Below are 14563 nucleotides of genomic sequence, written 5' to 3' on the forward strand. Positions count from 1 at the left end.
CGGTCGTTTACAGCAGCTGATTGTGATATTGGTCACTATCTAGTAACAGCGATAATATGGTAGAAACTGTCATTCAATAAAGGAAAAATGTTCAATATATGACAGCGCAGTGGTTTATTTCAAAGAAATTGAGAGGAGAGCCATACGAAAAGGAAATACCAGTCAAAAATATTCTCGCTTTTAGAAGGTTTAGAATTCACTAGTGTTGGGGATACGTGGTATAAAATTCGGGAAGTCATTAAAATTTCAAGAAAAATTGGTATAGGACTACGCGGAATATATATAGGAGCAAATCATGGTTCTACAAGCAATACACTAAACAACAGAGAAGAGGAAACCTGCAAAACTGCGTTGCCTGCAAAATACAAATGATATTACACAAAATTTCGTTGACGTTAGGTAGGAAACTTCCAAACATTTAGGAACAAAGAAATGCGATTTTTTGGGAAACTAAAATTAATGAACTTGAAGATAATAGTAAAAACAGAAACATAGGGACATATATAACGGCATCATCGAATTTAAGAAATCCTAACAACTTCGCTCCTGTATATTAAAGAAAGCTGACGCAACAATCCTCACTGATAGAGAAAGATGTTAAATAGATGTAAAGGTTTCTTTACATAGACGTATAACCAAGTCGGAGTATTGAATGTGCATAATTTCGAAGAAGCTCTTGTTCAACCATAGTTGTGGTTTTGTAATAAAAATGCCAAGGCCATTAGCTATGTTAACTAGGATTTAGGATTTAGATTTCTAAGCTTTCGGCATCTATAACTATGTTGGCCCTTCACGTTTGAGGGATTACGTCCTCCGGCGAGCATCCGAGAAAGGGAAGGAGGGAAGTGGCTTGGAACCTATAAGTTAGGTACCACCCTGGTATTTTCCTGGTGTGAATGAGGAAAACCTGATTACGGATGACTGGTCTGAAAAAGCTTTTAACACTTTTTCGAACGAGTGGCCCACCGGGAATTAACCCTGGACCGCTCGCACCGAGGCGAGAGCATTAACAACTACGCTACGCGGGATTACGACATGTCGACTATTACTCTATAATTGTTAAATAGTAAGAAATTGTTTTAAAATTGATATGCACTTTTGTCATGATCACAACCGAAGTTGCAATCAAAATACCGCACGCATACAGTCCGAAGTCACCCATGTTAAACTGTTTTATATCTAACTTTTGTCATAATAAAAATTAGTGACACTATAAATGTTCATATTCTTCAAAATTTTAAACAAACATAAAATTAACTTAAAAAATACACTTGTAACAAAAATAACATTGTATGAAACTGGAGCTCTAGTCAGTGCTGTCTACCACGACGCCATGTTGTTGCGAACCCCCCAAATTGTTTATAAATCGTGAACAATCGTGAACAAACGATAAAACAAAAAATCTCCATGGTTTATTTCGGATTTCCGAAAACTTTCAGGAACTTGAAATTGGTACTGTCCATTTTTTTGTATAAATTGTTTACAAATCCTGAACAAACGAAAATTTTATGTGAACAATCGTGAACAAACTATCTGCATGGTTTATTTCGGATTGCCGGAACCTAAGTGCAGTTGGCACCTCCGTTTTATTTTTGGTGTAAATTTTTTATAAATCGTGAACAAACAATTTTGTTTGTTGAATAAATTGTTTATAAATCATGAGCAAAAGAAAATATTATGAGTACAATCGTGAACAAGCTATGTAAATGGTTTATTTTCGATTTCTTAAAGTGGATTCTGCTACGTGCAGTTCACACCCTCGTTTTGCTTTTGCTATAAATTGTTTACAAATCGTGAGCAAACGAAAATTTTATGTGAACAATCGTGAACAAAGGGTAAACAAAAGACCTGCAGGATTTATTTTAAATTTCCGAATTTTTTTTAGATACGTGAAATTGCCACCATTGATTTTTTGTATAAATTGTTTATAAATCGTGAACAAACGAATCTTTTATGTAAAGAATCGTAAATAAATGATAAACAATCTGTATGGTTTAATTTTGAATTTTGATATTTTTTGGTACCACCCATTTTTTTTATGCATTGTTTATAAACAGTAAGCAAACGAAAATTTTGTGAACAATGGTGAAGAAATGATGTACAAATAGCTACATGATTTATTTTCAATTTCCGAAAATGGATTCTACTATTAAATAGAATAATGCACATGCCGATTTTGTTTTGTCGTATTAATTGTTTATAAATGGTGAAAAAACGAAAATTTTATGTGAACAATCGTGAAAAAACAATTAAGAAACGTCCTGCATATTTTAAGTTATTTCTGATAATTTCCTGCTACGTGAAGTTGACACTTCCTATTTTCCTTTTCGTATAAATTGTTTATAAATCTTGAACGAAAATTTTATATGAACAATGGCGAACAAACGATATGCATAGTATAATTTTGATTTTCGATATTTTTTTTCAAGTACGAAAAGTTCGAACCGCCCAATTTGTTTCTTGTATAAGTTGTTTATAAATAGTAAATAAATGAAAATTTTATGTGAATAATCGTGAACAGACGATGAACAAACGGTCTGCATGATTTATTTTTCATTTCCGAAAATTAGTTCTGCCAGGTTCACGCACATGTCAATTTTGTCTCTCAAGTGAAAGTCTCGTCTGAAAACCACTCCTACTCTCAGAGAGGAATGGAATCAGTACTTCGAAAGAATTGTCAGTAATTTATGTGTTGAATTTCCTTGGACATACAGTCAGTTAAAACAGACATAAACTAATATTAACCAGTGAAGACATGAATTTTAAATTATTTAAAAGAATTCACTAATGAAGCATTTTCACACGAGACAACACTATCCAGAGTAAAGTGATTTTTAAAAAGTTTTTAGCCCAAAGTGTCTATCCAATGAAAAGCTTTGATTGGGTGACTCAACCCTAAGTTCGCAACTAATAAAATCAACGCACAGTTGTTTGATAAGCAATTGAAGTCTTGTACAAACTAATTTAAGAACGATGATTTAATTTTCATATGCTTATAATTGAGAATATTTTGGTTAATGAGTGTAAACTGTGTAAACAGTGTAATTATACTTTTAATGACTTCAGTAAAATGTGTAGTAATGATGTATAGTAATGGGATTTTACTATGGATCCTTACATTATTATCTAATATGATTTTCAATATATATTTTGAAAGGGATTTTCATTATCTCAAATGGCTTTTAGCACATATCGTGTATCCAATGAAAAGCTTGCATCAAGTGAGCAACCCTAAGGTATTGCATTGTAATTTACTCAATCGACACATGATTGCCTACTACAGCATTGGAACCTTGTACATCTATCTGAGAAAACCATTTGATTTTCAAATCTTTTTATTATTATTTAATGAATGAGTAGTGCCCTAGGAAGATGTATTTCTCAACTGAATTACTCACCATTTCTGCCCTTAATTAAAAATCAAGTTACATATATCTTCCTCAATGAAAAATATATATATCTCGAAATGTATCCCATCCATATCTCGATATATATATCCTATCCAAATATTTGTACTTCAAACTTTAAAGAATTATTTAAATTTATGTATACGTAAAACTTACAATGCACTATATAAACATGAGGAAGGCAATAGCAGCTTTTCAAATTTAGTCCCTCGAACAACACCGTTTAGGCAGGGGTGTAATTAAAGATCTGTAATTCCCTTTCGAACTTTTTACGATGGCTCTTGTTTGTAGTTTATGTAACTGACGGTTGACATTCTTACAAGTTTTGTAACAGACTTATTGCATCTTGCAATTATAAATATAATTTATATGCAAAATACAATAAATTTACTTCTAGGTCAATGTTTTTATAAATATAATATTCTGTAGCATTTTTAGATCTTAAAATTCCTATCTTCCTGCATTGACTTGAAGAATTGAACGGATGGATTCCAAAGGAGCCTAAGTCAATTTTAGTCAATTTTGAGATATTGGTTCTATTAAGTTCCTTTTCAGCATCTTCGTATATTGAACAGGGTTTCATGCCAAAACTACATAAATCAAATTAGTTGTAGGCAAAAGAAAACTGCTTTGTTTTCCAAAATGTCCTTAGTCAACAGTATTCTCTGAAGTTATTTTCAAACCTACACCTACAAACACTTATAAAACTCTTGCTATAGATGATAATTTTACCCTTTTTCTTGCGAAACGTAGCCAATTACAATTTTCTTTTGCGTAGATTACTTTTCTTTTACGGAAATAGAATGAGGGAAACGTACACAAAATATCGTCTCCTGAAAAACTTACTTTTTTTGACTTAGGCTCTTTTGGAATTGAGCTCTTCAATTGTCTAGTATTTCTCCGAAGTCCAGCTTCCTAGCCAAAGACTTCTCGATCGAAAGAAGTGCTAATCCTTCCAGTCTTTTATGACTCAGGGTTTTATATTATTATTATTATTATTATTATTATTATTATTATTATTATTATTATTATTATTATTATTATTATTATTATTATTATTATTATTATTACAGATTTGAAAAATGAACGCAACTGCACTTATCTCATTACTTAGTACACACCGCATAGTTAAAATGTTTCGCGAAAAATGCTGAAGAATAATATCTTTGCTGTGTGTTTCTGCGAACTCATCAGCTTTATGTAAAAGATCAGTGTCACGTAAGTTTTGCAGTAATTTAGGTTCTAGCCACGTAACGCGGGTTCCTACTACCATCACATGGCACGTACTCAGAAGAAGGCCGTTTGATATATAGGTTAGCTGCGAATATATTGAATAAGTAGTGTTACCAGTCCTGAGAAAAACAGAATTGGGTGTGTTATAACTTGAATACCCCTCGTAATAGAAGTGCAAACCTTAACCCAGTTTTTTAATGAGCAGTAAAATTATTTGAAGTGCATTCTCTTCTAGGCCACGGGATTTTCAGAGTCCAATGTTGTCACAATTACAAAGTGTTAGCTAGTTGCCATTGTATCTAGCAACCACAAGATAGACTGATCTGCTTTCCCTTGTAATTATGCCACTCACAGGTCTCGACCTTCGAAGTAGAAAAAAAAACGTTGCTTTTGTTTGAGTGCATATTACAATTGAGTTACTTTATTGCTCTTTTTTTTCAAACGCTTATTACAGGTATCATGCAAACCAAGCATTGCAATTTCTTTCTTGTCTATTAATTACAAGGGAGATGTTATTAATTAAATGTGGGATGTTGGAGCTTATGAAAAAAATGATATAATGAAGCTAAACTTTTATTATTTAAAGGCAAGAACTGGGTAATTTTGAAAATTGTCAATAAGGGCAAACCTACCTGGTACTCAAAATTATAAGATCTATGTGCTTGAAAATTTCGAAAAACTTTTAGGCAGCCAAGACACCAAAAAAAAAAAAAAATGAAGCAGGATGAAGTTTCACAAAAGCAGATATTTTCATTTTTGACAGCTCTCGAGAAAACTCAAAACAAGAGAAAGAAGAAGATAATGTTGATGAGAGCGAATAAGAAAATGTTTAAGAGAATAGTATCTGAGACGTGAATGTTTGACACTTTCATAATTGTCAAATTTTTATGGAAAGAGGAAAGTTCACAATTACTCCTTTCAGATTAGAGCTTGTCTTGCAGTAACACAAATTCTTAAAACCTCTACATCGCGTAAAGTGGTAGAAATTAACTGTGCAAGTAAGGAGGGATGTAAGTTTGAAAAGAACTAAGTGAAGTGTTCATAGATGAAATAATTACTCTGCTACAATTTTCAAAAGTGGTTTTTCATTAAAGATAGATCCAGATACGAATTTCTATCACCATCCATGTTGATAAATACTCTGTAAGACAGTTCAGAAATGCTAAACTGGTCCTTTACGAAGATAAAATTATTGGAGATTATCATAATTTGGGCTAAATCATTAAACTATCTATCGGATATTTACCATTTGACAAATACTCGGAAAGAAACGGAAATACAATAAATAATCCGTTATATCAATTACTTATTGATTTTAGAAAGGCCTACTACTCGTTTAGAAGGGGATTTCTAAATTATTTGAATTTGAATTTGAAGTATTTAGAATTATAAATTTTATGACAGCAAAATCAGCTATTATTTAATAAAAAAGGCCTACTACTCGTTTAGAAGGTGATTTCTAAATTATTTGAATTTGAATTTGAAGTATTTAGAATTATAAATTTTATGACAGCAAAATCAGCTATTATTTAATAAAAATTAATGGATGTTCAAAGTTGCCCTTATTAGGTTTCTGCATTATTTTCACTGAGTATTTGCCATATTTCGTTACAAATGAATTCTAAGTTATATATATATTTTTTTAAAGTTCAGGTTTTGTCCACCACTTAATACAGTAATTAGATTTCTTTTTAAATTTTGAGTGTTCCCGTTTTACAGCATATATTATTTCGAGATAACCCCGAAACTTATTGAACGCACTGTGTATGCGCTAATCGTGCTAAGTGAAATATAAGAAACGGTTTGGGGAGAGTGATAGCTAGTTCTGAGTGCAACATTGTCAGTTGCAAAGGGAGGAAGAAGGAAGCTGAGTGCTACTACTGATATATCATCTACTTCAGAAAATTATTTAAGAAAAAAATACGGGGAATTTTTTTTTTTAATCCTGAATGTCTCTTCCCATCCAGAATATTCCTGCAATTCTTTCCTTTTATCTTCCAACATCTAGTTAGTACACCCTCTACTACAGACGTCCTCATTAGATGGAAGTTAAAAATATCACCCAACACGTGCGATACCTAGAATGTTCCACCTCTTTCTCTCTCCCCATGCAACGTAACTCAACACGAGTGTTGATTTGAAAATTGTTTCGTGATGTGGTGTCTGATTTGCTCTTCTTTAACTATGCCATTGAATGCACAACTAATAGGATTCTTTAAACAAAAAAAAAAAAAACTTTTACAAAGGGGTTATCAATGCGTTTTAAATAAAAACAATTTTTTAAGGATTTAATTTATCGAAAACTGCTTTATATTTCGAGTATTTGTCTGTTCGTGAATCCATACGAAAGAAACAAAATCTCAAGAACTCTTCGATGGGTCATCGTCGTTTCTGCCCAGGGTAAAGATGGTCAAAACTTAAGAGGCCTTATCACTGCGAAATTAAAATACCGCTAATTTTACAGTAATTATGTGATATTTTCAAATAGATAAAAGATAATTGAAATGTGAAACAAGAACGCCCTAGACAATATTATTTCGCATGTGGTACCGTTATTACGAGTCACCTAGTAGCTTCCCGTTGGCAGCCATTTAGAAACGCGAAAATAAATGACGATTTTCAAAACGGCTGGAAATCGAAAGCAGCTAATTGAGTCGTGATAACGGTATCTCATGTAAAGTGATATTGTCTAGGGCGCGCTCGTTCTATATTTCGATTATCTTTTATCTATTTGAAGATATCACATAATTTCTGTAAAATTAGCGGTATGTTAATTTCGCTGTGATGGGGCCTCTTAAAAATTGAGTTCGTTGATGGTGATTCATTCAACTGATCCCAAGATATGGATTTCAAAAAAATCGGTTCTCCATATATTCCTATTAGATAATTGTTGATATCATCCTTGCTTGATAATTACGCGTAGTGTTGCTGAGATTAACGGGTTAGTATAATGCTCAGGATACAAAAATACTAATTTGTCTGTGGAATTACAACACTAAAATGAAATTGATTTACTACTCGACAAATCTAAAGACTTAGTTTCTATTTTCGAGATTGGGGGAATGGAAAGTGAGGGGATATGCAACAATTCAAACTTCAATTTTCACATAAACCAAATTTCTTATCGTAGTGTACATTGTGACACCCCTACTTCTAATTCATTTTGTGTATGATAATTTTTTTAATACAGTTACTCGTTTTATAGTGGCGTATGCAGAAATATTTCTTAGGGGTATCATCAGTAGTTTCTTCAGATGATACTACCACTTGGTCATAGTATGGAAAGTTATTTCTTCTCATGATTGAATCATTGATAACATAGTATTATTGCAATAATTCGTTCCTGTTGTTTTAAAAAATGTAATATAACTATAAGTAACATAGTGTAATCTAAACCATATTGAATATTATGGCTAATAGAGGCAAACAATTGCAATTCCCATTTACATTTTTCTCTTTATAATTTTGCAGTAAATTTCGGAGCTTCATGTTGACATAAAGCTTGACATAGTGTCTACTGACCACATTTGCAGTTTAAAAACTTCACATACTAATAATAACTTTCTCTAGTGCAAAAAAAAAACATTTGTTTTTCATTGACTTATTATAGATATATAAAATGCACTTCCAATATATACATTTAATCAACCGTCTTATTGTATAATTCCTTATGCGTTAAATTAACGTTTAATAACAGGTTTGTTCCCTGTATTTTTGTTTTATAAATAGCAATTAAGAGAGTTGTTTTAGTAAACCCTTTTCTTATGCCTCGAATTAACGTTTAGTAACAAGTTTGTTTCCTGTATTTTTGTTAAATAAACAGCAATTCAGAGATTTTTTTCAATAAACCTTTTTATTATGCCTCAAAGTTTAATACCAGGTTTGTTATTTGTATTTCTTTTCTATAAACAGCAATTAAGAGTTTATTAGTAAACCTTTATTAAAAGTTCGTATTGCATTTACAACATAGCTAATCAACCGTTTTATTATTTACTTTCTTATGCCTCAAAGTAATGCTTAATAAAATATTTGTTCCCTATATTTTTGTTTTATAAATGGCAATTAAGAGATTTTTTCAATAAACCTTTATTAAAAGTATATATTTCAATTACAACATATTAAGTAACCGCCTCATTATTTTCTTATGCCTTAAATTAACATATTTATATTCTATGTATCTGTATTATCAGTATATATACTGCACTTACAACATAGCTAATCAACCGTCTCATCATTTACTTTCTTCTCCCTCAAAGTAACTCATAATAAAAGGTTTGTTCCCTGCATTTTTATTCTATAAATGACAAGAGATTTTTTCAGTGAACCTTTATTAAAAGTGCACATTGCATTTACAACACAGTTAATCAACTGTCTCATCATTTACTTTCTTATGCCTCAAATAAACGTTTAGTAAAAGGTTTGCTCCTTGTATTTTAGTTCTATAAATAGCAATAAAGAGATGTTTTTCAGTAATCCTTTATTAAAAATACATATTGCACAACATATTAAGTAACCGCCTCATTATTTTCTTATGCCTTAAATTAACATATTTATATTCTATGTATCTGTATTATCAGTATATATACTGCACTTACAATATAGCTAATCAACTGTCTCATCATTTACTTTCTTCTGCCTCAAAGTAACTCATAATAAAAGGTTTGTTCCCTGTATTATTGTTCTATAAATGGCAAGAGATTTTTTCAGTAAACCTTTATTAAAAGTACATATTCAATTTATAATATAGCTAATCGGGTGTCTCATTTACTTTTTTATGCATCAAATTAGCGATTAATTATGGGTTTGTTCCCTGTATTTTAGTTCTATAAATAGCAATTAAGAGATTTTTCACTAAACCTTTATTAAAACTGCATAATGCATTCACACATAGCCCATTTACTATCTTATCGATTAGTATCTTATGCCACAAATTAACGTTTAATAAAAAGTTTTGTTTCATATATCTTTGTTCTAAATAGCAATTAGATAATTTGTTTCCTAATATCTGACTAAGCGAGGGTGAGCAGATTTCGAAAATAAGAAAAAATTCAGAACACAAGGAAAATTAGCATAATTTTGACGGTCTATTTATGTCCTTGTTATGTCATTATTCATGCCAATGAAAAATAAGTTTCTAACTCTTCAAAATAACATTTTTTTTAATTTAAAGTTATTTCAATATTAATTTTTATATTAACTTTTAATATTTTAAAGGAACCAGAATCAATTGTCTCTTGAATTCATATATTTTGATGATTGAGTTTCTTGTACAAGCATTGGTCTTTCCTTGAAAATACTGTTGTATTTCATACAAGAAATCACTAATATATTATGTAACTACCAGCAAAAACGAGACGCTTTTCTAAGAAAGCAAAACGAGACGTCTAGTCGCCCTACTCACGTCATAGTCATCGTGATTAAAATTTTCTGTCGTATATTTAATGTTTTGTAATATTTGATGTCCTCTTATTTAATGCTTCTCTCTCTTATGGGTAATTTGGGACGTTGAAAATTTTCTTAAAATTCTGAATGTCCGCCTAATTCGGGACAGGTGGCAACTCTAATCTGGTGTAGTACCATCGAAAAAAGTACAAATCTATATTGGATTGGCAACACTGTTAACCTGGTAGTATTTCAGAGTAGGCGTGCACCCAGAATTTTTTGGGAGTGGTCCAAGCTTCGGGAAGCCCAATACTATAAGTCACTACGTCTGTGTAGTATTACCTTACCTTACCACGCAGCTCTACAGCCCGATATGGGCCTTGGCTTCTTCCACCAGTTGCCTCCATCTTTTCCTGTCTCTGGCTGTCTGTTTCCAGTTAGCCACTTTCAATATCCGGAGATCCTCTTGCACATTATCTATCCATCTCTGTTTCGGTCTCCCTTTTCTTCTGCTAGAAAAGATCTTCTCATTCATGATCCTTTTGGGAAGGCGATCTTCTTCCATGCGTTCCACGTGACCCAGCCATCTCAGTCTTTGTGCTTTTATGTATCGGACTATGTCTTTGTTTTCCAGAATTTCTTCTATTTCTCTATTGGAGCGTATTCTCCATTCCTCTCCAGTTTTCACAGGGCCATAAATCTTCCTTATTACTTTTCTTTCGAATACGCGCAGGTTATTTTCGTTTTCTTTGGTAAGTGTCCATACTTCTGAAGCATATGTTACTATTGGTCTTATGAGGGTTCTATATATTTTTAATTTTGTGCTTCTGTTAATTACCTTATTTTTCAGCAGCATGTTGTTGGCGTGATAAGCTTTGTTTCCTGCTTGAATTCGTTCTTTTATTGCTATTGTTGTGTCGTGTTTGTTATCTATTAAGTATCCTATATATTTAAATGTGGGTACACTTTCAAACGTCTTATTTTGTATTGTTATGTTCGTTGTATTTCTTCTATGCTCTGCAGTTGTTATTATCATATGTTTGGTTTTGCTCACGTTCACCTGTAATCCCATTACCGTGGTTGCTTTTACCAGTTCTATGTACATTCTTTTCAGTTCGTTTTCTGTTCTTGCGATTATTGCAACATCATCGGTGTATGCACAGATTTGGCTGGTTTTGTACATTATAGTTCCTCGTTTGTCTATTTTCTGTATGGCTTATGTAGGGCGATTATGAACAGTGTTGTTGATAATCCGTCTCCTTGTTTAACTCCTTTATCATATTGGAATTCTTCTCCTAATAACTGCTCTATTTTTACTTTTGCTGTTGTTTTGTTGAGCGTCATCTGTACCCGTCTTATGAGTTTTTTTTTTTGGTATCCGCATGCTCTCAAGTGCCTCTGTGAGTTTATTTCTGTCCACACTGTCGAAAGCCTGTTTGAAATCTATGAATAATGTAGATCCGTGCCGTATTCATAACTTTTTTTTCTATTACCTGCCTCATGATAAATAGCTGGTCAATCGTGCTGCGATTTTTCCGAAATCCACATTGATATTCCCCAATTTCCTTCTCTGCATACTTCTTGATTCTATTGTTGATTATGCCTGTTAATATTTTGTATGCTACATTTAGGAGCATGATTCCTCTGTAGTTTTTACAATCCATTTTATCTCCTTTTTTATGCAGAGGATGTATTATTCCTATCTTCCATCTGTCTGGTATGTCTTCTTCCATCCATATTTGCTGAATTATGTCATATATTTTTTCTTTCAGTTTAGGACCTGCATGTTTTATTAGTTCTATGGTTATGCTATCTTCTCTCGGGGCCTTATTGTTCTTCAGTTTATTAATCATCTCTTCTATTTCTTCCTTCGAAGGTGCTGCTTCAACTTCTTCCTCAGACTTTCCTTTCTTGTGTGCTTTAGTCATCTTGTCTTTGTCTATTTGCTCCTGTTGCTTCTCTTGTGGCTCTTCTTCCACCTGTGTCTGAGGGTTCAATAACTCTTTAAAATAGTCTGTCCATATTTTCATTATTTTTCTTTATCTCCTATTTCTCCTTTCTCGTTTTTATATCCTATCATTTTTGGCTGATATCCTCTTTTCATTCTCTTCATTGCTGCATAAAATTTTATGGTTTCATTTTCTTTATTTAAGTTCTCTATTTCCTCTATCATACCTTTTATCATCTCTCTCTTTTTCTTTTTACAAACCTTTTTCGCTTGTTTCCTCAGCTCTTTATACCTTTCGTAGTTGCTTCTTGTCTCTCTTTGTAGCATTTTTCTTCTTGCTTCATTTTTCTGGCTAATTATTTCTTGACATTCTTCATCAAACCATTTTGCTTTATTGTTTCCATTTTTCTTTACTCCAATTGTTTCCGTCGCAGCTTCTTTTATTACTGATACAACCTCGTCCCATTTCTCTTGTATCGATGAGTTTACTTTCCCTGTCATTTTTTCACATTTACTTTCAATCGTGTCCTTGAATTTATCAGCTTCTTCTCTGATCTTTAGTTTCTCTGTATTCCATTTCTCATTTATAACTGTTTTCTGTTGCTGTTTTATGCATATTCTCTCCCTTAATTTTGTTTCCACTAGAAAGTGATCTGTATCGCAGTTTGGACCCCTTTGGCTCTTAACATCTATTATGGAGGATGTATATCTGCGGTTGATAAGGACGTGATCTATTTGATTTATCGTATTATAATCAGGAGATTTCCAGGTTCCTAAATGTATCTGTTTGTGTGGGAAGCTTGTACTCTTTACTACTAATTGGTTTCTTATTGCAAATTGAATTAGCATTTGTCCATTGTCACTGCTTTCTTCATGCAGTGTATTTTTCCCGGTGACTTTCGTGTTTGCATCTCTGCTTCCTAGTTTGGCATTGAAGTCTCCCAGTACTATTATTGTATCATATTTCGGCGTGTTTTCGTAAGTTTCTTCTAAGTTATCGTAGAATTCTTCTTTCTTTGCAATGTCTGTTTCTTCAGTAGGGGCGTGAACTGTGATTATTGAGAGATTTCGGAATTTTCCTTTTATTCTAATTTTGCTTATTCTTTCGTTGACTGGTGTGTATTGTAGTATCTTATCTCTGAAATGTCTTCCTATCATGAATCCAGTTCCATATTATCCGGTTTTTGTTGGAGTTCCGTTGTAATAGAAAGTGTAATTATTTTCATCAATTCTGCCGTTGCCTTCCCATCGAATCTCCTGCAACGCTACTATATCCATATTTTTTAATATTGTCTCTTGAGGAATCTCTTCCATTTTCCCAGGTTCTAGCGTTGTTCGTATGTTCCATGTTCCTATCTTCACACCCTTCTTCCGTTGCTTTGCCGTCTCCACTGTTCCTTTCCAATTCCGAGGCTCTGGCTTCTGTTTCTGAACAGTTTCGTTTTCCGTGGTAGAGTTGTTAGCCCTGCGCACAACCCCCAACCTGGAGGACCAGGAGTTTTCTGTTGGGGTCCTCCTCCCCTAGCCTTTGTAGTTCCACTACTAACTGCAAGGCAGCAGTCTGGTTTTGGTCCGCCCCGGTGATTCCGGTACCCGCCATATCTGGTGGGCATTCCCCTATCCGCCACCTGGGGAGGCGCCCGGTGGGAGTCCAGCAGCTGCCGCGGGCTGTGTAGTATTAAACAGGTATTATTCTGCACCCGAAAAGACGATAAGTAATTTAAAATACTTTCATCTATATTTTCAGATAAAAAATGATAGAACCAAATTATCTTTATAAGAGAAAGAGTACAGATGAAGTGTAAGAACAAACTTTCATGCTACATCAACTATTATCTTGAGCTTCCTTGTGGTTAAGCGGTTAGCGTACGCGCCTTTGGCGTGGGAGACCCGGTTCGATTCCCAGCAGGAGCTCATGTGATTCGGATTCCAGGTTAATCACTAGATCCACGTCTCATGTAGCCTCTCTGCTTAAAGAGTCGTTAAACTTAAAATCAACTCAGCTCACTTCCTCAGCTCAGCTCAAAATCCTTAATTAAAAAGTACAGCTTTGTGAAGAAACTGTACAAATGTACGTTGAGTTAGGACGTTTGGGGAGATCCGGCCCCGGTGGACTACCCTCCGTGGGTGCTCCCCTGTTCCACGGTATGTTAAACAATTTTCCCCCGTCAAGTTGTTGCGTCACAGATATAAATATTGTAAATCCTTTGACCTATATATTTAACACAGTGAATTCCGTTTGTAAGGTTTTTACACAGTGGTAGTATTCAGCCGGTTCTCACCGGTTCGCTAGAACCGGTTGTTAAAATATTTCCAGTTCGCAGAACCGTTTGTTATACCCAGACATGACAGTCAATTTTACCGTTTTATACCCAAGATCAGTAAATTTTATTTTAAGTATCCTTGTTTTTAGAAATCCTTACAGCTACACGGTTAAACATATGCTCTCTTAGAACAAGGTATGAGCTTTAGTTTTTAATCTAAAATGCTCAGATCACAAGAATGATAACTAGGATCACATGAGTGTAGTGGTAATGGTTATTTATATCTGTAACGCATATATATATATATCCATTCCTGAATTAAGATCTTT

General features: G+C 33.3%; 1 protein-coding gene across 1 annotated transcript; it reads right to left on the reverse strand.

Moving 5' to 3' along the window:
* Positions 1–12051: 12051 nt before the first annotated feature.
* LOC145681819 (protein CFDP2-like) lies at positions 12052–13128 on the reverse strand. Its single transcript, XM_081753426.1, has one exon. The coding sequence runs from the start codon at positions 13126–13128 to the stop codon at positions 12052–12054; it is 1077 nt and encodes a 358-aa protein (XP_081609552.1).
* Between the last annotated feature and the right edge of the window lie 1435 nt (positions 13129–14563).

The sequence above is a fragment of the Thermobia domestica genome, chromosome 3 (genome assembly GCF_964235325.1).
Source record: "Thermobia domestica chromosome 3, izTheDome1.hap1.1, whole genome shotgun sequence".
Lineage (NCBI taxonomy): Eukaryota > Metazoa > Arthropoda > Insecta > Zygentoma > Lepismatidae > Thermobia > Thermobia domestica.

Excerpts from the sequence above, each read along its gene's own strand:
- LOC145681819 (XM_081753426.1), bottom strand. The coding sequence starts at position 13,128 with ATGATAGGAAGACATTTCAGAGATAAGATACTACAATACACACCAGTC.